This window comes from Aspergillus heteromorphus (genome assembly GCF_003184545.1).
Source record: "Aspergillus heteromorphus CBS 117.55 chromosome Unknown BO70scaffold_6, whole genome shotgun sequence".
Classification (NCBI taxonomy): domain Eukaryota; kingdom Fungi; phylum Ascomycota; class Eurotiomycetes; order Eurotiales; family Aspergillaceae; genus Aspergillus; species Aspergillus heteromorphus.
In genome coordinates this window covers 66,861-88,360 of record NW_020290411.1, presented here as the reverse complement: position 1 = coordinate 88,360, position 21,500 = coordinate 66,861, and the positions used below count along the sequence as shown (strand labels likewise).

The window sequence follows — 21,500 nt, the reverse complement described above, 5'->3', positions numbered from 1 at the left end:
CTCGGTTTCTCCGAACAGTCGTCATCCAAATATCAGGTATAGACTTACTCATGATCGCTGCGAAACTTCTTACCGACACTGAATGACCTACTTCCCCAACTGCTCTTATATATAGGAAGGAAGCTAATTTACCCGCGACCTCCCCCACACCCGCAGCACCCGGTCCCACGTATGGTTCCCTTCTTGACACTCAACTGCAAGATCATAGACCGAAACACCCAGTTCTTCCGTATTCTCCTCAACTCCCGAAACAGGCTGTTCATCCGCGTTGGGACATATAAAAAGGCTGCCTTGTCTCGTTAATGCACGGTATGATCAAGTTCTAGCGGGAGATGTAAGGAGAAGAAAAAAAGCTTACGCCCAGTATATCATGACCAGCATGGCGGCCTGGTCATCCTCGTGAACGCCCAGCTCCTTGTACGTCTCCAGCCAGGCTCTTTATATCCACGCTTCATCCTCCCGGGCTTCCACTGATCGGCGCCAGTAGGCTTTGAAAGCAGCGGTGTACTGTTGCAGGAGCCTTCGAATCCGAATGGGGCGAAGAAGCTTCCAAAACTCATCTGTGAAGGTTCTCAACCCCGTTGTCATGTTGGAATCCGATCCTGAAAAGCTGCCCTGGGTGGCATTTATCATCAAATCTGGCCACAGATCATAGAGCGAGATGGGCTTCGTGCGAGTCGCATGGATCATCGGGTATAAAGTCGTCAGTCGGTCCCAGCCCAGCAGCTCGTTCAGGGCTGCCCGGTATCGATCCACCAGGATGTCGAACGTCGGCCCGGGAAGCAATTGCCGCCTGAAGAAGTCCTCCGTCAGGGAGATTATATCCTTGCCCCTGGGATTTAGTGCGGTGGGCGGGTTTGGCCTCCGCAGGGTGGGCAGACGATCAAAGTCGCAGCCGAAGCTCACTAGAACCTGGTCGAAAAATCCCTCTAGGGTCAGGCCCGTCAATGCTCACCAATGACCCGCTCATCTATCTGAAGTGTGAAAGGCGAAGGATTTTGGGTTGTTTGGAAGGGCACGAGCCCGAATGCTTCGATTTACGCCATGCATGTCATTTGATGGACAGCGAAAGATAATCGCCATCCTTTAGGATCAGGAACAAGTGCTACTGTGAATCAGAGTCGTGACAGCTCCAAGCCCTTCCCAAGTTCCATTAATGCGGTTGAGAACCATTGCACTATTTGGAATATAGGCGAACACTTGGGGGAAGGTCGAATCAGAGGGTCGATAGCCCTCGGGGACTCAAGGCTCCCCAGGCGTACACGGTGCAACCCTACCTCGGCCAACGTGACCATAAGCATATCTTTGGCCCGATCGGCGAGACGAGGCTGGCGGGTTGCAGTGACGATCAGCAAATTGGCAAATGAGCGGCATCCAGGTTTCCAGCATCTCTAGTCACCTATCTATCTGCTGGTTCTGTTTGACTTTCCCCGCGGGTCCGCGTCCGTTCTATTTTAGCTGCAGCGACGATCTCGCCCGTGGACAGATCGGCACTACCACAGTGTTCTGGGTATTAGATAGCATTGTAACAGCCTTACAACAGCCATATACTGCTATGGATATGATTCTGGGGTGCGACCTCTTTTTCATCGTGGCTGATTTCCAGGCCTCCCCGCCACCGGCAAAAAAAGCAGGGACAAGTGCCCCAAATAGATGGATGGCTTAGGTCTGACCCGTCTGTCACACAAGCAAGTGGCCTGCCCCAACTGCTCCTCTCATGGACGGCTGGAACCGTCCAATGAAGATCCGGGCTCCTGGACTTTGTTTTTTTTTTTTTTTTTTTTTTTTTTTTTTTGGCTGCAGCATGGCGTTGCAATGCCGCACGGTCAACCCCCCCCCCCCCCCCACGCATGTAACTCGGCTGTGTCTGCTGTCTGCGGCAGCTGGCTGGCCTGGCTATGTGCCCTAACTCCCCTCCCAGGACACAGGAATTGTGCGGTTAATGCCCCTCATGACTGCCTGCGGCCCCCAAATGCTTCGGGGAATAGGTCGGCGCCAGCAAGGCTAACTCAGCCCCAGAGCTGTGTGCATAACGATTCTGGCTACGGAGTATCGGCAGTCAGAGAAAACCAGACAACTCAAATGATCCCTGCCCGGACGGCCTGTAATGATGAGGATGCGTGTTCTGACATCAGCCTGCCACCACAGTCCTGCACCCACCGAAAAACCCCCCGCTTCAGCTCAAAATTATGCCCTGAATCATGCATTTCACGTTTGTCACCGCTGTCCGTCGTCGAACGACTCGAGTAGGATCTGTGAGATAACCACCGAGGCAAACAGAGAACTCCCCATGCAGGCGCTCTTAGGGATGCCTGACAACATTCAACACGGCCAAAAAGAAGCCAGGTTTTCATTCCTGTCAGTTGCAAGCCTATTATATTCACTATCCCCCACACATCCCCGGTCTTCTGGAGGAAGATAATCAGTCATGACAAACATATTGACGGACACGACCGCCAAGGTGAAAGGGCCGACATTCATCGTATGTCAGAGCCCTCCCTCCAGTAACCCCTCTATCCACTAACCTACAGCTTCTTTTGCCGAATGATAGGGTGTCATATGGGGCGCCACAATATTATCCTTCCTCTTCATATCCGCCCGCACCGCGGCCCGTCTCTGCACCTTTCGACGCCTCTGGCTCGACGATGCCTTCGCCATTATCGCCTGGTTGATGCTCCTCGCGTCGGCCATCATCTGGCAAAGCCAACTATACCACCTTTATCTCATCTTCCAGCTCAGCGACGGCACGATGTCCATGACGCCCGACATAATTGCCCAGATTGCACAGCTCGGGCGCGCCGAGATCTTCTTCCTTGTCTTCTTCTATAGCTCCCTCTGGACCATCAAAGCCTCGTTCTTGGTCTTCTTTCGTCGTCTTGGAGGGACGGATCGTCGTTGGATTACGTGGTTTTGGTGCGTAGTAGGGTTTGCCCTCGCTGCCTATTGTGTTGTTGTGGGAGATATTCAGTGGACTTGCTTGGTGAATATTAGGGCTGCTTCAATGGGTATGTTCATGGAGTGTGCTCAACGGTCATGTCTGCTTCAGCTAATACATGGTCACGAGATAGCCCGATGCTCCACCGAGAAGGCGATTCTCTATCAATACGATACCCTGATCATCAACCTAGCTCTGGATGTCTTGACCGATCTCGCCAGTATAACCCCCCTCCTGTTTGGAGGAAACCAATCAAGACCTAACCCTTGCCCCTAGTTATCAGCCTCCCAATCATCCTGCTGTGGAATATCCAAATCCCGCTACGCCAGAAGTTAATTTTAATGGCCATTCTGTCCCTCGCAGTAGTCATCATCATCGTCGCGATCGTGCGGGTCGCCGTCGTCGCTCGCAAGGACAGCAATTCGGACGAATCCTGGCTGTGGATGTGGAGCTTCATCGAAGCGACTGTGGGTATGTGTGCCGATCCTCAAGTGAACCCCAAATCCCTGGTGACTCACGACGATTAGCAAACATCGTCGCATGCGTGGCCTCGTTCCGCCAGCTGTTCATGAAACACGACCAGAAACGCTCCCAGCCGTATCCGAGTTATCCCCCCAGTACTCCCCGGGATGCCCGTCGTTCTAAGCAGGGGGGAGTCGAGCGCACTTGGACGCCATCGCAGGATAGCTCGGATCTGGAGATGTGTCGCTATGGGAGTCATCGGGGGTTGACTGCTTCGGATCATGTGGCGGTGGAGTAATTGGTGATCGTCATGACCAGGGTTTGTTTATTGGATCGGAAAGGATCCTCTATTATGATGTGTCTGTCCGCTGCTGCGTCCGTTGGACTATGAATAATGCTATGGAATGGTATTTTGTCCGTCTTGCCGGTTCCTTGACAGAACCTGGCGCTGCCAGACCACGGTCTGAGATATAGTATGAGCACTCGACTGGAGCGGTGGCTACAGTATGAACAACCTCCAGCTCGGCAATGCCACTCCTTCTGTCTTGCTGATGGCCGAAGGATCCGAAAATCAGAGAAATTAAAATGCTATAGGGCATGGAATCAAGTCTGTCCTTCTCCCTCACTCTATAAAAAAGGCACATTATATGCAACCAACCCACTATGATCACCCCCATCTATACACCCCCATCCCATCCTGATAACGACAGCTGCTCACTATTCCTCCCCCCCACCCACCTTGAGCTTCCTCCACCCCAACCCCCAACGATAAATCGCCCACATGGCCGGACTCAGCACCACCCACATGAGCGCAATAAACGTCGCCGTCCAGCCAATCCCCCAAGAATCAATCATCGGGGCTGCCACAGCCGTGGCCCCCGCCCCCAGCAGACATCGGAACAGATTATTCGCCGCCACCGCCGTGGCCGGACTCTGCCGATTCACGTCCACAATCAACGTGCTCAGCGCCGTGAAGGCCCCCGTGATCAAATGCGATCCGACGAAGAGTGTTATTACCGGCCCGGCGAGCGAGGTCTTGTAGTTCATGACCCAGCCATAGGCGATGAAGACTATGGAGGCGAGGTACATGAGGGGGATAGTGACTGTGAGTCTGGCACGTTCGATGTTGAACGAGGTGATGTCTTGTTGTTGGTTTTTGATGATCGGGAGATTCTGCAGACGCGCTTCCCGCCGGAAGTTAACGTCGAGCAGGGTTCCCACTGTCCACCGGGAGGTCAGGCTGCCTAGGCCCATGGGGAGGTAGCAGAGCCCGACTTGGATCGAGTTGAAGTCGTATTTCGTTACTAGCTCGGGTGAGAGCGTGCTTAGCACCATGACCAGTCCCGCGTAGAGGAAGGCACTGTAGACCAGGATGAGCAGGTTCTCTTTGTCGTTGGCCAGGAGGGCGGAGCGGAACGGGTTGGGGCGTTTTGGGAGGGTGGTGGTGGTGGTGTCTTGGGGTGTATCCTGTCTGTTGACTGGAGGGAGCAGGACGCTGAGGAGAGGACGGTTCCATCTCGATGCTGGGATGGAGCCATTCCCTACCACTGCGCGACAGGTCTCGGGGAAGATCGCGATGATGAGGAGGAAGAACACTCCGCCGAGGATGGTCAGGAACCAGAAGATCCAGCGCCATCCGAGGAAATGGTCCAACAGGCCGCCGATGACGGGGCCCAGGGCCGGGCCCAGCGTCACTCCCATGCTGGCGTAGCCAATGTATTTCCCTCGTTCCGCTCGCGTGGACACGTCGGCCACGACGGCGCTGCCCAGGGCGATGGTCCCGCTGCTCCCGCAAGCTTGGACACAGCGCAGGACCATCAGCGCGGCGTAGTTGCTCTGTAAGGCTAGACCGATGTTCGCGCCAAGGTAGATCGTGAAGCAGATCAGGTAGGCCGGGCGGCGGCCGTGGGTGTCGGAGAAGGAGCCGATGAACGAGGGGGCAAGGCCTTGGAAGATCTGCTCGGGTTAGTGCGTGACGTCTGTCCAGTGGGAGGGACATTGCATACCAGGTAGGCCATGATGGTGAGGTTGATTCGCCCGATCGAGACATCCATGGCATCGGCGAGGGTGGTCAGGGCTGGGAAGTAGATGGTGCTGGAGAGGGGCGAGATGACACCCGCAAAGGACGCGGTGATCATGATGAAGATCTTCTGCCTCTCGGGCAGAATGCAGTAGGGGGGATCCCTGGAGACATCATCTTCTGTCTTTTCCCCCGCAATGATGATGGTGGTACCACTACTGCACGTGTCGGCCTGGGGTGTTTTGGACAAGGTCGGTTGGACGGTGTCACCATCGTGGGACGGGCGTGGCAGCGCTTGTGAGACCATGGCTAGCTATATCTTCCCAATCCAGCTGCGAGAGTTGCCGTGGTTCGGGAGATACCGATCCCTTCTCAAACAGTTTCGAACATTCAACTTATATAAGTACCTCCTGAGCCTCCGGGGAAGAAAACGGGTGCCCGGTTCCGGGCCGTTCCCGGGGTTGACTGTGGAGACCGGCCTTGCCCCCGCCAACGGCAGCTCGAGCAGCAGGCCGGTCCGGGATGGGAGTTAAGCACCGGCCAGGCTATCTCCGGCCTCAGGGCGAACTTATAGCCGCCTTGTGCCGCTCTCTCGCCAGTCTTCTTCGGTCTTCCGTTTCTCTCCCGTTCCTATCCTCCATCCCACTCCGGTTCCCATCCATTCCCATCCATTCCCACCAATTCCCATCAACACAGCCATCATCATGACTTGCGAAGCCTGCCGTACCATCCCCCCCGTCATCGCCGTGGGATACACCCCCAAGGGCACCTACTCGGAGATTGCCGGTCTGAAGACCTGTACGTCGCCCCTCTTTCATTCCCGACCGGTGGGTGAGTGCGCGAGCTGACGGACCGCATCCCAGACGTCACCGGCTCGCCCGACGCCCGCGTCGGCCTGGTCGACATCTACGACATCTTCGGCCTCTCCAGCCAGACCCTGCAGGGCGCCGACTTGCTGGCAGCCCGCCTGAACGCCGTCGTGCTCATCCCGGACTTTTTCAAGGGCGCCGCCGCCCACCACGACTGGCTGCCCCCCAACACCGACGAGAAAATGGCCGCCCTGACGGCGTTCATGACCAACAGTGCCTCTATCCCGGACGCCGTGGTCGTGCTGGGCAAGGCGATCGAGGAGTACCGTGCCCGCTTCCCGTCGGCGAAGAAATGGGGTGCTTTTGGTCTGTGCTGGGGTGGAAAGGTCTGTTGATTTTCGGTTGGTGGTCGGCGAGATGCTTACTTTTGGTTGATAGGTCACCGTTCTGCTGTCCGGTCCGGATTCCCCCTTCATTGCGTCGGGCCAGGTTCACCCCGGGTATGTGCTCTGTGCTTCCATTGGACGGAGGGACTGAACTGACATATCGTAGACGCATGGACGCCGAAGACGCCAAGAAGGTGACCATCCCCCACATCGTCCTCGCCTCCAAGGACGAACCCGCCGACGTGGTCAAGGCATACTCGGAAATCATTGCCGGCAACGGCGTCGGAGGCCACGTGGAGACGTACGAGAAGATGTGGCACGGCTGGATGGGGGCGCGCGCGAACCTCGAGGGCGAGGAGAGCCTGGCGGAGTACAAGCGCGGGTACAACCAGCTGGCCGACTTCTTCGAGAAGCACCTGGAGAAGGCGGATGCAAAGATCTAAGCAGCGACGGCGCGGTTACGGTAGCGGATGATGGTCCTCTGAGGTGTAAATATATAGTGCGGGCATGGAAATGCTGCCACGGACCACTGCCGGTCCAACTGGAGAGTTAGTACATATTGGGATAGATAGAGCTGGGATGAATGATACAGTACATCCAGTACCACACCAGACTTTCCACACTACTAGTAGATCATATAATGGCTGGCAGCGACGGCCGCCGACCTCGGCGCGGGGATCCGCGGGCGATTGATTCCCGGCCGCAACTCCGACATTTCCCCTCCCTCCATCCCCCTGTCTGTCTTGTCCTGTCCTCCTTCGCTCATGGCTTCCTCTCCCTCTCCCTCTCCCTCTCCCTCTTCGTCCCCCTCCGTCCTCCTCTTCGGAGTGGGCAGCGTCGGCGCCATCTACCTGCACCAACTGCAGCGCGCCGGCTGCACCGTCACCGCCGTCTGCCGCTCCAACCACGACGCCGTCGCCCAGCACGGCTTCAGCCTGCGCAGCCCCCGCTTCGGCACCGTCTCCTATCGCCCCGACCACGTCGTGCGCTCCCCCGCCGACTGCCCCCCCAACACCACCTACGACTATGTCCTCGTCACGACGAAGGCCTTCCCCGGGCGGACGCCCTCGCTCGCCGACCAGCTGAGCCCCGTGCTGACGAACCGCCCACACACCGCCGTCGTCCTGGCGCAGAACGGCATCGACATCGAGACCGACCTCGCCGCCGCGTTCCCCGCCAACCCCATCCTCAGCGGGGTCGTCTACCTGCCCACCATCCAGACGGCCCCCGGAGTCATCGAGCACGGCGAGATGCTCAACCACCTCGAGCTGGGCACCTACCCGGCCACTGCCCCGGGGAGCCACAAACGCGCCGCGGAGAGATTTGTCGGGCTGATGGTGCAGGGCGGCGGGGATGCCACGCTGTTCGAGAATATCCAGGAGGCGCGATGGTCTAAGCTGCTGCTCAACGCGGCCTTCAACCCTGTCTGTGCGTTGTCGCTGTGCACCGATGGCGGGTTTCTGGCTACCTCGGACCCCTTCGCGCGCGACCTGGTCTGGGGCATCATGATGGAGATTGTGGCGCTGGCGCGTGTGATGGGCATCCCGGGGGTCGACGAGGAGGCGGCGCAGCAGCGGATCGCGCTGGCTGAGCGGCGGACGAGGGAGGGGACGGGTCGCGAGGTGAGTATGTTGCAGGACGTGCGCATGGGGCGGCCGTTCGAGGTCGAGGCGATCGTGGGGAACGCAGTGCGGCTGGGGAGGCAGCGAGGGGTGGCGATGCCCCGGCTGGAGACGGTGTATGCGCTGGCCAAGGGGCGGTTAGACGCGTTGATGCAGGGGATGTAGTGTGGAGATGGGGAAACCGGGTCCAGATGGCAGACCCGGCAGATGTACATACATACCTATTTGGGTCATGAGTGATGTAGGACAGGAGCCTTGGCGGAAAGGCTGCAAGGCTGCCGCCATGCAGAGTGACTGCGGCAATCACTGTCAGGCAGCGCCGGAGACGGTGGCAGCCTGGCGTGAATGTTGACTGTGAAGGGAATCGAAAGAGATCATTGCCTATAAAGCAACACTGCTCAGCTCTCTCTCTTCTCCTCTCTCCTAACCACCTCATCTCATCTCATTAACAGATGTTTGTCCATCCCTGAAGACAACAAACAGTCTGCAAGCATCTATCTCATCCGAATTTCATACTTCAGTTCCAATCAGATCTGCAAGCCTCTCATCCAGATCGACAATCTGTTTTAGATCTACAACCCTCCGATCAACATCACCGATCTACAACCCTCCCAATCACCACTCCGTTCCTCTCATCATGTCCTACAACATCTACACCACCGAGGAAATCGGCGAACGCAACCACGTGGCCATCTTCATCGAGACGCGCCCAGACGCGCCCGTCGACGCCATCCGCGGCCAGCGCTACCACGTCATCGGCACCATCCTGCGCGGGATGGCCCACGACCCCAAAGAGAGCGTCGACCCGGAGGAGATCCCCGGCCACGTCCCCGGCACGAAGAAGCTGGTCGCCACGATTGCGCCGGCGGACATGGCCCGCTTCGAGGCGATCTGCGAGGAGGTGCCTCCGCCGCCGCCGCAGCTGACGCTCAGCGGGAAGCCGATGAACCTGGCCAAGCCGCTGTATCGGTGCGGGGACTGGGTGCGCGAGGTGCTCTCGATCGCGGTGGAGGAGGGGATTATTCGGGCGGTGGTGGGGGGTGGGTATGAGGGGGGTTCGAGAATGCTTTAGGACATACAGAGGGAGATGGAAAGACAGAGGAAGGATGGAATGGTAATAGAGGGAGGATGGATAAAGGATGGATAAAGGATGGAAGTAGGAGGGAATGGAATGGAGGAGGAAGGGATAGAGGAGGGATAATCTGAGATAGTAACCCGCGTGTCATGTAAAGGCTGCGTCTGAGACGAATGTGACACTTTCCTAATAAATCTGACATACGCAACGGCCGCAGCGATCCATGGGTTGGGGGTGCGGCTAGTCCTGATTGGGGCGTGACGGCCTCAGGAAGGGGAAGAAGGAGGGGAAGAACGTTGATGCGCGGCAACAGCAAACCAGGTCAACGGTGCAAACCGGGCAAACTCTCTCTCTCTCTCTCTCTCTCTCTCTCTCTCTTGTGTCGGGTGCCGGCATAACTCGCCTTCCCCGACTTCTCCAGTTCCCCTCTTCATGTTTCCTTCTTCTCCTCTTCTTTCCCCTCACCGTCCCTCGCGATCCTTAACACCACCGCTATCACACTAACCCCAGCACTAACCACCCCCCCCATACCAACCTAATTTTTCTACTCTTGACCCCCTTCCCCCTAGTGCCATCCGGGGCATCGCGATCTCCTCCGCAGTCCTGCCCACTGATCCCATTCCGTCCAGCGCCAAGCGGCCGAAGCTTTGCGGTGGGGGCGCCCCCGCCGTTGTTTCAGCGTGCCAGAGAAAACAGAGTCAGGGGGGTCTGGCCTCTCGACCACGACCGAGCACTATTTGAAAACCTATTTTCCCCGTGGAAGAGCCCACCCCTCGCCTTTTGTTGCCTGCCAGTGCCGCGTCCAAGTCGTCCTCGACGTCCCCCCCCCCCCCCGATCACCAGATCGTGCTCCGGATCAGCGTCAATAACATCATCGCCACGGTGTCTCGCCAGTGGGTCGACCCCCTTACCCACCACCTTGACCTTACCCACGACCATCGCTCGTTCCGAAAAAAAAAAAAAAAAAAAAACCTCTCCGCCGGACAAAAACCTTACCGGCCGTTTTTCTGCCTGCGTCCTGCGTGTTCTTTTCCTTCCTCATCGGCCACAGCATGTAAGTCCCGTACCATGGTTCCCTCTTCGCCGTTACCCGGATCCTTCAGGAACCGAACTAACGCCGCTGCAGGACCTTCGCCCTCTGATTATTATTATGCCGACGCCCCAGCATGTCCAGCCCAACCGATGACAACCACCTCCTCCGTCCCGGCTCTGGTCCGGGAACCGACCACGAATCCACCCACGCTGACGACCATCTCGTCAATCGCTCCACCAACAATACCAACAATGACGAGAGACCGCTGACCCGCGACCAGCCCCCTCCGTCGGGTCCCAACCAATGGGGCGTGCTCTTCAAGGCCATCCGCGAGGGCACCTCCCAGCTGGCGGAAAAACTCGGTCGCGACCCCGACGGCGGCGATGGCCTTGATTCCGCCTGGCACCCCGAGGACTACGGCTACCAGGAGGACATCGAGATGCGGGACATGATGGCCCAGGACGAAATCGCCGACAAGGAGTACGCCGCGAAACTGCAATCGGTGCTGGGCTCCGATGCCAAGGACCTCGTCACGAAGCTGGGCTTGGGCGAGACCCCGTCGCGCACCAACACCCAAGAGGAGAACCTGATGGGCGGCGTGCTGTGGCATCTCCTCGGCCACCAGATGGGCCACAACCGCGAGGCCAGCCTGGAGGACGGCGCCGTGCCCATCTCCGCCGAGGACGGCCTGGCGCCGCTACCCAGCGAGTTGCGCAAGCGCCGCAAGAAGAAGTGGTACGACGAGGACCCCTCCAACGACAAGGCCGGCAAGCGCAAGGTCAGGGAGGCCTTGCTGACCCAGAAGATCGGATCGCTGCTCACCCGCCAACGCTACATGCTCCAGCTGTGCCGCGCCCTGATGAAGTTCGGCGCCCCGACCCACCGCCTCGAGGAGTACCTGCAGATGTCTGCCAACGTGCTGCGTGTGCAGGGCCAGTTCATGTACATCCCCAGCTGCATGATCATGTCGTTCGACGACCCGCTCACCCGCACCGCCGAGGTCAAGCTGATCCGCACCGTGCAGGGGCTGGACCTGGGCCGCCTGGGTGACATCCACAACTGCTACAAGAACGTGTTGCACGGCAAGCTGTCGGCGGAGGAGGCCCTGCCGGTCATCGACGACATCCTGACCCGCAAGAACAAGTTCAGCAACCCCTGGGTGCTGGTGGGCCTGTCCGGGCTGGCCAGCGTGGCGGTCGGCCCGTGGGCGTTCGAGGCGCGCCCGGTCGACATGCCCATCATCTTCCTGCTCGGCTGCATGCTCGGGTTCATGCAGTACGTGCTGGCGCCGCGGTCGGCGCTGTACTCCAACGTGTTCGAGGTCACGGTGGCCATGGCGACTTCGTTCCTGGCGCGGGCGTTCGGCAGCATCTACCGCAACGGCGAGCCGGTGTTCTGCTTCTCGGCGCTGGCGGAGTCGGCGATCGCGCTGATCCTACCGGGGTACTCGGTGCTGTGCAGCAGTCTGGAGCTGCAGTCGCACCAGATCGTGGCGGGGTCGATCCGGCTGGTGTACACGATCATCTACTCGCTGTTCCTGGGCTACGGGGTGACGGTGGGGATCACGATCTACGGGCTGATCGACGACAACGCGACGAACGCGTCGACGTGCTCGGCGCGATCGCACAACATCTACGGCAGCGTGTACGTGCAGGAGTTCGTGTTTGTGGCCGTCTACTGCGCGTTCGCAGCGATCCTGAACCAGGCCAAGTGGAAGCAGCTGCCGATCATGTCGTTCATGGGGGTGGCGGGCTACGTGACCAACTACCTGGCGACGTCGCACCTGAGCAGCTGGCTCGGCAGCACGATCGGGGCATTCACGATCGGGCTGTGTGCGAACCTGTACAGCCGCGTGTGGCACGGGCACGCCGCGGCGGCGATCGTGCCGGGCATGTGGACGCTAGTGTCGTCCGGGCTGGCCAGCAGCGGGTCGATCATCTCGGGGCTATCATACGCGAACGCGGTCAAGAACAACACGGTGACAACGGAGACGTCGACGGCGACGGAGGCGTCGCTGGGCAGTTTGGGACTGACGATGGTGCAGACAGCGCTGGGGATCACGGTGGGACTGTTCCTGTCGGCGCTGGTGGTGTACCCGGGGGGCAAGCGCAAGGGGGGGATTTTCAACCTGTGATCGATTCTTTTGCACGTTTGAACATAACATTATATCAGCCTGATTACGCACATACAGCATGTTTACCTGTATTTCGCATGTCTATACCCTATACAGATGTACATCCAGATGAGAGGCCTCTCTATCCATCATTTCTCCACAGATGTCTATCCAGCAGCATGTCTACTCCTCCGTCTGTGCCTTCTGATCCCGCACCAGCTTCTGGTCGTCCAGACTGACGCCGAACTGGCGGATGACCAGCCAGGCGGGCAGCAGCGAGATGCCCCAGAGCCCGAAGTTGATGTACGTGCCGCCCACCGAGGCCATGATGCCGACGCTACTCAGCCCGTACTACACAATTAGCCCACGTCTATTTGCTCCAGATAAAAAAAAAAAAAAGAAATCACTCACCGAAACGGCCTGCACGGCCGACTCGACGCCTCTGAGCAGGCCACTCACGCGAACCACCTCCTCATCGTCCGTCGCGAGGTTTCCAACCACGAAATACCTATGCAGTCAGCATCCCTCAGCACTCCTTGTCCCTCGTTCGAGGGCAACTCACAAAAACAGATAATTCAACTGAAACCCAACCACCCACACCAAATACAACACAAACCCCTTCGCAAACCCGGGATCCGTCCAATCGATCGCCTCCGTCCACTCCCTGCGATACCCCGTCGTCACCACCGTCGCCCACACCCACCACCCGCCCTGCAGCAGCAACACCGTCCCAAACGCCCCCCGACTGCGCGTCTTCAGCCCAAACCGGCCACTATCCAGGAACGCGCCCAGCACGTTCCCGAAGATCAGCGCCAGACACCCCGACAGGAAACTCGCCAGCGCGCGCACCCGCACCGAGAACCACAGATCCAGGTACGTGAACATCACGGCCTCCGTGTATGTCGCCTGCGCGATCAGCGGCACGATGAGCAGGAAGTTCCGCGTGAAGAAGAGCTTCACCATCGCTTTCATCTCGTAGATCGGGTCGTGCGCGATCCGCAGCTGCACCTTCTGGCCGTCCGTGCGTTGCACGCTCTCCGGATTGTTGAGGAGCAGGCCGGCCGCGGGTCCCAGGGCCTGTAGGGCGATGAACGCCCCGAACACCGCGTACGACACACTCCCCGCCGTGGACCGGTTCACGTTCAGACCCAGATTGATCGCTCCGCCGAGGATCTGCCCCCCGACTCGGAAACTCAGCCACAGGCCGAGGAACTTCCCCTGGTTCCCCGGCTCTGGGTACGAGAGGGCGATCGCGCTCTCCGCCATCCAGAATATCCCCGCCGAGAGGCCGCACAGCGCGGCCCCGAACAGCACCAGCCAGTCCGTCCCGAACCGGTTATGTGTGTATAACCCCGCCGCGTAAGGCGCGTACCCTACTGTCCCGATGATGAGCGTCCATTTGATCCCCACCCACCGGACAACGATGCTCCCGAAGAAGCAGGAGATCACCATCAGGCCGAAGGTTAGCGCGTTGGCCGCGTCCACCAGGTAGGGACTTTCGGATCCCCCGCCGCCGATCGAGTTCATGGCTGTCCAGATTCCTGGGGCTAGGAAGTTGCATAGCCCGAGGACAAGGGCGTTGTAGGTTGTGCTGTGGTTCCATTTTACTGGGGGGGGATTAGTGAGGGTGAAAATGGGAGGGGGATGAGGGATGGGAGGGGAGAGGGATACCTTTGTGTTTCTGGGGTTCGATGGGGGTCGGGGGCCCACTGGTATCGGCGAGTTCCTCGTCCGTGGAGACGGGTTGTTTCTCGAAGGACATGTTGTCAGGGCTAATCGAGAAGGGCGGGGAGGAGAGGAGGGGGTTGAGATGAAATGAGATGGACCTGGGGCTGGAGTGGAGAAGAGGGGGCCACGCAAGGGCTGGCTGCCCCGGATATACTTATAGCAAAGTATCCCTTGCTACTACTCGCTATATTTCCCTCCCTCCTTGCGTCACATCACATCTTATCTTTCTATCGGCCGGTACCGGTCGACACGGCTAACCACCAACCTTATTGCATAGGTAATGATCATGTTGGGGTCTGGTCTGGCCGATGTTGCGGGTTGAGGGGAGAATTACGTGCTCGCACGGCATTTTAGCTGCATGGGTGCGGGTGGAGTATTTCCGGACAGACGACACACGGACATGGATGCAAGCAAGCATGGCAGTTCAGGCGATATGATGTGATTTGATGTGATTGGATTGGATTGGATTGGAAAATACGAGATTGGTGGATTGTGGTGAGGGTTTCTCTTTAGCGCACTGTCAGAATATTTGGTACGTGTGGTGTCATTCTCTCTGTCTTCTCTCTGTTGTCCTGCCAGTCCCGTAGCCCTAACTCTACCTGCCTACCAGCCCATCGACCCTTCCTGGGGACCAGAACAGGGTCTTCTTTTTCCTCCGTAGTCTTCCTTCCCCAAATCCATCGACCCCCCCTCTCTTAAACAACGAAAGCCTACCTACTCAGTATCATCCTCATGAAACACCAACGTCCGCACCTCAATACTCTCCCTCCCAGGCTCACCCTCCGTCCCAGGCACCACAAACGCCGAATGCGGCACGCGTCTCGCGCGCCCGTCCGTCTTCGAATCAAAACACTTGATCAGCGTCACCAGATCCGGGCTCTGCTTGTGACGATAATACCACTTCACGTCGGGGTTCGCCTTGACCGAGCATGTCTCCCCTTCCCGGTCCGGGTAGATCAGCTTCGTGGGCAGGAGGTCGCTGTCCGGGACGGAGTGCGCGTCGGCGACGGCTAAGGGGTCCTTGTGGATGGTTTTGATGGGTCGCCAGACGTTGATGATCTGGTATCGGCCCTTCAGGAGGCGGGGGGCGTCGGAGGGGAGGTGGTGGGTGACTCGGGCTTTGCTGGCGGCGTAGGATTGGTCGATGTGCACGCGTTGGACTGGGCCGCGGATTTGGGATTCGGGAGTCGAGGTTGTGGCGGGGCGACGGATGGTGTGGTCGAAGATGTGGACGCGAGTGGCGTTGGTTCTGGGGGGGGATTTAGTAAATGGAGAGGAGAGGTTGGGTTGCGGAGATGTATAGAGAGGAGGAGGGAAGGGAGTGGGGGTGTGGGATTGAATGGACAGGTAAGTTAGATGGGGAGATGGGGTTAAATTGAGAGATTGATATACACAAAGTTATGGAGAGCAACGCTCGAACAAAGGATGGATCGGAAGTGGGGAGGTGGATATTAACAAGAAAAAGGCAACTCACGCATCCTTCAACAACTGCTCAATCTCCGGATAATACTCGCGCTTGATCTTCTCGTCGTCCTCAAAGTCCTTCTCCTGGCTGGTATGATAGTAGAACTGGAAGCCATTCCCGTCCAGCGTGTAGTCCAGCTCGTGGCCGCTGACATCGTTGATGGTGACCGGCAGGGCGGTTAGGGGGCGGTCGTAGGATGAGGGCACGCCCACGTAGGCTGGCGCCAGATGCGAGCCATCGGGCAGTTCTTTGATGAAGTTGAGTGTCGTCTGGACGTGGTGAGGCTTGGAAGAAGAGGCCGGGGGTTGCTGGGTGGGGAGGACGGAGGGTGTGTCTCCGGTCGGGGTGGGGAGCTGGACTGCAGCGGAGGCCATAGTGTTGGATGTGTATTGTTTTGGTCTGTGACTTTGTTCTGGTATATATGATGCGATGGTTTGGCTGTAGATCAAGGGTGCCGCGACCCTGATTATATATCTAGACGGACGGACCGGGAGTGCCGGACATTTGTCAGACGCACAGCACGTCATCCATCTACGATGCAACGCCTGCAACGCTGATCAATCGGACCGCTGCTGATTGGACTGGCAGAGACACATCTGGCAGGGTTACGAAGGGCATGTGATGCTTATTGCATTATTATTAATGGGATTGTCATGGTTGGAAATGCGTGGATTTCTAATCCGCAGCTGTCTAACTACTAGTATAGTCCCTTCGCCGACTACAGTCCATACGAACGAACCAGCCGAGTAATCTTGGTCCCGTCCTCCAGCACCTCATCCTTCTCCTCGAGCGTGTATCCTCCTCGTCGTGGAAGCAGCACCGTCCATGCATACCAGTAGAGAACGCCCAGGATAATCCTGTATAACGGTCAGCTGTGCACACCACTCAATCATCCGGACTCGGGGAAACCTACACGCCCACCCCTACAATCGCGTACGTCGCGTAGAAGAAGTGCACGTCGCTCTTGCCGTCGGCCGGGGGGAAGAATGGCGCAGTCAACAGGGCCAGACAGACGACAACCCGCAGCCACACGGCCGGCAACCAGGCCTTGAAGGGCCGTGGGAGATCCGGCTCGCGGCATCGCAGGATCAGCAGCCCCAGCGTCACCGCCAGGCCGAATACCTGCGACGGGTACGCCTCCACGTCGAGGATGAAGTTATAGACGTCGCCCTGCGGTGGCAGAGCAATCACCAGCAGGGACGGGATGTAGTGCACGATCAGTCCCCCCATCGGGGCGCCAAAGGGCTTGGAGGAGGACAGCACGCGCGACCAGGGGAGGAAGCCCTGACGGGCGATTTCCTGGTTGATTCGGGCCTGGATCGTCAGATGGTTGCACGGGGCACAACGGGTCGGTCTGTCTTACCAGCGCAAAGGTCACCACCATGACATTGCCCACCGCGGAGATGGCAATGGCCAGCGGGAACAGAACCCGTCCGACGCTGCCGAAGAGCCGTTCGAACAGCAGGCCCGCGACCAGTTCGCCGCTGTTCTTGATGTCCTCGAGCGGCACCACCAGGAAGTAGGAGGTGTTGGCGAGGAAGTACAGGGCGCCCGCGGTGAGCAGCGCGGCCGGGGGAACGGTGATGATGGTGCGGATGGGGTTGTGCACCTCGTTGAGCACGTTGTTGACGTTGCCCAGGCCCGCGTACGAGTAGATGACTTTGAACAGGGCAGTCGAGATCAGGCTCCAGGTCCAGTTGGAGTCCTGCCACAGCGAGTCCCACGCGTCCCACGCGAACACGGGGCGGGCTGGGCCCGGGGAGAGGGCATCAGGATCCCCATACGGCCGCAGCAGAATGACCCAGATGCCCGTCACCGAGATCGCCCCGATCAGGAAGATCTTGACCCACCCGAACGCGTTCTGGATCCAGATGCCCGTGCGCAGGAAGCAGCCGTGGATGACCGTCACCACCGTCAGCAGCCCCACGGCCAGGATCTTGTGCTGGAAGTCGGTCGGCTCGACGTTGAAGGCGAAGAAGGTATACTTGGCGAAGATGATGCAGTTGCTCGCCGTGAAGCCCAGCACCACCGCCTGCACGGCGATCAGCGTCGAGGCGAGGAATCGCGGCCGCGGATACGCATGCTCCAGATACACCTAGAGATAGAGATACTCTTAGTCGGGCTTGGGGCTTCACAGCGCTGGGGCTCTAGCTGTACCTTCTCGCCCCCCGACCGAGGCAGCATCGCCCCGTATTCCATCGAGATGGCCATCCCACACGCCGCCAGAATCGTCCCCGCCACCCAGATGAGCAGCGAGAGCCCGACACTCCCCGCCGATTTCACGATGGAGCCAGGGGTCGCGAAGATGCCGCTCCCGACCACCCGCGACACGACGAGGATGTAGGCGCTGACCCAGGTGAGGGTCTTCTTGTGGCCGCTGCCGGGGGAGAGGTCCGCCGGCACGTCGTCGGGCGCGTCGGCCGTCGAGGCCAGCAGAGGCTGTCGTTCACCGTGTGTCATTGTACGTTATTTTGCATGTAGTGGTGGCTTCAAGAGGGTTGTTTCTGTCATCCGAAAGAAGTATTCCTGACGAGATCCCCTCTTGGGGGAGGGGGGGGGGGTTTCCCAGCTGGCAGTACATGAGCAGTTGACTTGCTTGGAAATCATCACCGGACACCGCCAGGCACGTCATCCCGAGCGGTGGTTGTGTTTTTATCTACAGGCTGATAGTTGGACGCAAGGGAGGATGCCACGCAGGTCGAGTCAGATCGAATCAGCGACCGGGGGTTATCATTGGGGTGGTGATGCTGGCCGGTCATACAGGGCGCATGGATTAGGGCTGGATGCGCCATCATCTCCTGTCAGCCATCCATCCATCCATCCGGACGGGCCATTTTTTATACCTCTGTTCCGTCCAGGCCGAACAGTGAATGGCGACCGTTTTCACTTTGGGGTTCTGGGTTCATCGGTGAAGTGTCCGACCGTGTTTCACTCGACACGAGTCCAGTGCGATGCGAGTCCATCACACCATCGCTGGTGGAAGTGATGCCAGCGCGGATGTGATTCGAGGGATGAAACCACCCAATGGCTGCATGCTGAGTGAGCACTGTGCATCCGTATACTGACTGGTATCAGCTGCTATCATTCTCTGCCCTACTTACCTTACAGTCGTGTAAGTGTCCTTCCTCATTCGCGGCACCCTTTTCCGCCCTCACCGGACGGCCATGGCGCAGGTACAATTGGGACCAGAAGTCCTGGACAGGCCCACCCCGTCGCAATTTTTCGACCTCAGCCTTCCATCCCCGTGGGCGGATGGATCGCCCAGGGCCCCCCGACCCGGACGAGGGACGGGATGATGCCATCCCCCGTGCAGATAACTTTATCACGCCATCCAGACCCCGCCCTGCGCAATGCCTGGCCTGTGTACACTGCACACTGCACATCCCCCCGATCGCGAATATCGCCTGCAAATCACGAGGCCCTGCTGGTTATCTCGCCGTCTGGCCGTCTGGCTCTGATTATCTGATCGCCCGCATCGTCTCTCGGCCGGGTCCCCTGCCTTCATCGCTATATCTGTCCGTCATGTACATGCCTTGCTGCTGCTGCTGCGTCTGTCCCTCCAGACATCGCCCACCATGACGACAGTCTCAACCACCACCACCACCACCACCTATACTCTCCCTGCGCAGGTGGACGAGAAGTATCCCGCCGTCTTCCACCACGAGTTCCGCCTCGAGCAGCGGACAGACCCTTCTTATACCACCACTACTTCTGCTACATCTACTCCTGCCACCCCCCACCAGTCCAGTCAGACCCCCGAGATCAGACCACTTTCTCCAAAGACCACTCAGAGTGCCCTGTTGCTCCATGGCGTGGGTGAGCAGTACACCCTGGTGACCGATCATGCCATCCCCGCCATCTCCAAGCCGGAGGAGATCCTCGTCAAGGTAGGACCTCCCTGCACCCTTTACCCTATCAACCCCATCAATCATTTCCAACCCGTCCCATCCAGCCCTAGTACTTTATACAGTCATTGTGCTCACCAATCCAGATCCAAGCCATCGGCCTAAACCCCGTCGACTGGAAGGGCCCGTACGTACCCATACTCCCTCCCAACCAGACAATACATACTAACACCCACCCAGCGCCTACAACTTCGGTCTCCCCACCCTCCCCTGGATCAACGGCCGCGACCTCGCCGGCATCGTCGTGCAGACCAACACCCACGACAAGAACAGCCGCATCCGCGTCGGCGACCGCGTCCTCGTCCCCTCCACCGACTACCGCGACATCCGCAAGGCCGCGTTCCAGCAATACGCCGTCGCCACGCACTTCAACGCCGCCCGTATCCCCGAGTCGGTCTGTCTGCAGGAATCGGCCTCGCTGGGCGTGGCCTTCGTCGCGTCTGTCCTGGCGCTGGGCGTCTCCCTGGGTCTGGATTTCTCGGGGGCGCAGCGCTGTCCGGGGCCGAATTTGGTGGAGACGGTGCTGGGGTTGGATGTTGAGGGGATTCCCGTGGATATTCGCGAGCAGTGTTTGGCTGCCGTGCCGAGGGAGGAGAGGTTACGGGGGGGCGAGTGGATTGCTATCTGGGGTGGTGAGTTTTCTCCCTTTCTCTCTTTCTCTCTGCCTTTTTCTCTCCCTCTTTTGGCTTGCTGCTTCCTGCCTTGCTACAGCTCTCCTACCCACCCACCACCCCCCTCGTTGTATATACAAAGCACCCCCCACTAACTACAACCCTCCCAGCCTCAACAACAACCGGCTACATAACTCTCCAACTCGCCAAACTGGCCGGGCTAACAGTAATCTGCGTGGCCGACATCGCCCGCCACGGATCCCGACTACATCATCTCGGCGCCGACGTCCTCGTCGACCGACAGGACCCCGAGCGCGCCGTCGATATCATCCGCGGCGTGACGGGAGGTAAGCTGCGGTATGCGGTAGATATCGTGGGCAGCGAGACGGCGACCCTATTGGAGCGGACGCTCGATGACTCGGTGCGGGACGATGGCTCGCGTGCCCATTTACTGGGGCTGACGGGGTTGCCCAAGGTCAGGAAGAGTGGGATTGTGTATCACACTGTGCCGATTAAGTTGTTTCATTTGTCCGATGTGGTCGGGGAGAGCATGGTGGGTTGGTTGGAGGCGCTGTTGGAGACCGGGGCGTTGCAGTTGCCGGAGATTGTCAGGAGGGAGGGCGGCTTGGGCAATGTTAATGAGTCGTTGGAGATTTTGAGACTGGGGAGTGTCTCTGGGAAGAGGATCGTCGTGGATTTGGAGGAATAGATGATAGATAGAGAGATGGGCGGTCGGTGTTTGGGTCGATATTTTGGTTACTATGTTGGGTTGGTTTGGGGGTGGCTTTGTACATAGGGAGGGTTGCTATGAGGGTTTAGATTAAAATGGATGGTTTATGACCATGAAATTGCTTTATGATGGGGTATTTAGTCCTCTGTGAGCTGGCTATGTGAGTTGGTTGGCTGTTTTTTCAACACTACTGCTTTTCGTGGCTGTTGCAAGTCCCGCAGTTAGGGCACAGCACCGCCAACAACATCGCTCGAAATGAAGAGTCCAACATCGGACGGGGAGAAATCAAGCACACCATCCCAACAATACAATCGCGATAGCTTCTCTGGACCATAATATTACTCACAGTGCCACGCCCGATAAGCTGGCCATCCTCCCGACTGCGACGCAGGCTGAGACTGTCACCATCGCCGCCGCGTCTGGCGCCATCGCCCATCAATCGCACGTCTTCCCGACCCCTGGCGACGCCATCTGCACTGCACGGAGGAGGGGTAGAGGGCACGACAAGTCCAGCCAAGGTGTCTCTCGGGCGAGTGCAGTGAGGGGCAAGGGATCGATTGCTCCGTTATCGTGGGGATGGGAAGTGTAGCTCGATGCGATAATAGT

At 58.6% G+C, this 21,500-nt stretch overlaps 11 protein-coding genes across 11 annotated transcripts; 6 read left to right on the top strand and 5 right to left on the bottom strand.

Moving 5' to 3' along the window:
- Window positions 1-354: 354 nt before the first annotated feature.
- On the bottom strand, window positions 355-1,173 carry BO70DRAFT_394295 (uncharacterized protein; the record flags this gene model as incomplete). Its single annotated transcript, XM_025546447.1, has 3 exons — window positions 355-436; window positions 509-929; window positions 1,110-1,173. 3 exons carry the CDS (start codon window positions 1,171-1,173, stop codon window positions 355-357), a joined length of 567 nt encoding a protein of 188 aa, XP_025401289.1.
- A 1,255-nt stretch (window positions 1,174-2,428) lies between these two features.
- Window positions 2,429-3,812, top strand: BO70DRAFT_421019 (uncharacterized protein; the record flags this gene model as incomplete). Its single annotated transcript, XM_025547523.1, has 5 exons — window positions 2,429-2,482; window positions 2,552-3,005; window positions 3,069-3,155; window positions 3,212-3,406; window positions 3,463-3,812. The coding sequence occupies 5 exons, from the start codon at window positions 2,429-2,431 to the stop codon at window positions 3,693-3,695; spliced, it is 1,023 nt and encodes a 340-aa protein (XP_025401288.1). The 3' UTR covers window positions 3,696-3,812.
- Window positions 3,813-4,114: 302 nt separating this feature from the next.
- Window positions 4,115-5,724, bottom strand: BO70DRAFT_332213 (putative MFS transporter; the record flags this gene model as incomplete). The annotated part of the gene is made up of 2 exons (XM_025540906.1): window positions 4,115-5,353; window positions 5,404-5,724. 2 exons carry the CDS (start codon window positions 5,722-5,724, stop codon window positions 4,115-4,117), a joined length of 1,560 nt encoding a protein of 519 aa, XP_025401287.1.
- A 368-nt stretch (window positions 5,725-6,092) lies between these two features.
- On the top strand, window positions 6,093-7,098 carry BO70DRAFT_360040 (alpha/beta-hydrolase). Its single transcript, XM_025542689.1, has 4 exons — window positions 6,093-6,215; window positions 6,281-6,612; window positions 6,665-6,726; window positions 6,779-7,098. Exons 1-4 carry the CDS (start codon window positions 6,122-6,124, stop codon window positions 7,053-7,055), a joined length of 765 nt encoding a protein of 254 aa, XP_025401286.1. The 5' UTR covers window positions 6,093-6,121; the 3' UTR covers window positions 7,056-7,098.
- A 256-nt stretch (window positions 7,099-7,354) lies between these two features.
- On the top strand, window positions 7,355-8,635 carry BO70DRAFT_193777 (ketopantoate reductase family protein). The gene has a single exon (XM_025538525.1). It carries the CDS (start codon window positions 7,377-7,379, stop codon window positions 8,397-8,399), a length of 1,023 nt encoding a protein of 340 aa, XP_025401285.1. The 5' UTR covers window positions 7,355-7,376; the 3' UTR covers window positions 8,400-8,635.
- On the top strand, window positions 8,636-9,472 carry BO70DRAFT_193778 (uncharacterized protein). The gene has a single exon (XM_025538526.1). The coding sequence runs from the start codon at window positions 8,872-8,874 to the stop codon at window positions 9,304-9,306; it is 435 nt and encodes a 144-aa protein (XP_025401284.1). The 5' UTR covers window positions 8,636-8,871; the 3' UTR covers window positions 9,307-9,472.
- A 788-nt stretch (window positions 9,473-10,260) lies between these two features.
- Window positions 10,261-12,632, top strand: BO70DRAFT_360037 (threonine/serine exporter family protein). The gene is made up of 2 exons (XM_025542688.1): window positions 10,261-10,363; window positions 10,436-12,632. Exon 2 carries the CDS (start codon window positions 10,476-10,478, stop codon window positions 12,474-12,476), a length of 2,001 nt encoding a protein of 666 aa, XP_025401283.1. The 5' UTR covers window positions 10,261-10,363; window positions 10,436-10,475; the 3' UTR covers window positions 12,477-12,632.
- BO70DRAFT_421013 (DUF895 domain membrane protein) lies at window positions 12,538-14,217 on the bottom strand (the record flags this gene model as incomplete). Its single annotated transcript, XM_025547522.1, has 4 exons — window positions 12,538-12,806; window positions 12,867-12,963; window positions 13,018-14,062; window positions 14,127-14,217. 4 exons carry the CDS (start codon window positions 14,215-14,217, stop codon window positions 12,639-12,641), a joined length of 1,401 nt encoding a protein of 466 aa, XP_025401282.1. The 3' UTR covers window positions 12,538-12,638.
- Window positions 14,218-14,754: 537 nt separating this feature from the next.
- On the bottom strand, window positions 14,755-16,022 carry BO70DRAFT_427348 (uncharacterized protein; the record flags this gene model as incomplete). The annotated part of the gene is made up of 2 exons (XM_025547877.1): window positions 14,755-15,432; window positions 15,658-16,022. The coding sequence occupies 2 exons, from the start codon at window positions 16,020-16,022 to the stop codon at window positions 14,898-14,900; spliced, it is 900 nt and encodes a 299-aa protein (XP_025401281.1). The 3' UTR covers window positions 14,755-14,897.
- A 344-nt stretch (window positions 16,023-16,366) lies between these two features.
- On the bottom strand, window positions 16,367-18,108 carry BO70DRAFT_350920 (putative methionine permease; the record flags this gene model as incomplete). Its single annotated transcript, XM_025541719.1, has 4 exons — window positions 16,367-16,505; window positions 16,562-16,962; window positions 17,012-17,743; window positions 17,806-18,108. 4 exons carry the CDS (start codon window positions 18,106-18,108, stop codon window positions 16,367-16,369), a joined length of 1,575 nt encoding a protein of 524 aa, XP_025401280.1.
- A 1,102-nt stretch (window positions 18,109-19,210) lies between these two features.
- Window positions 19,211-20,990, top strand: BO70DRAFT_360033 (zinc-binding alcohol dehydrogenase family protein). Its single transcript, XM_025542687.1, has 4 exons — window positions 19,211-19,535; window positions 19,640-19,680; window positions 19,734-20,185; window positions 20,335-20,990. The coding sequence occupies exons 1-4, from the start codon at window positions 19,224-19,226 to the stop codon at window positions 20,871-20,873; spliced, it is 1,344 nt and encodes a 447-aa protein (XP_025401279.1). The 5' UTR covers window positions 19,211-19,223; the 3' UTR covers window positions 20,874-20,990.
- Window positions 20,991-21,500: the final 510 nt, after the last annotated feature.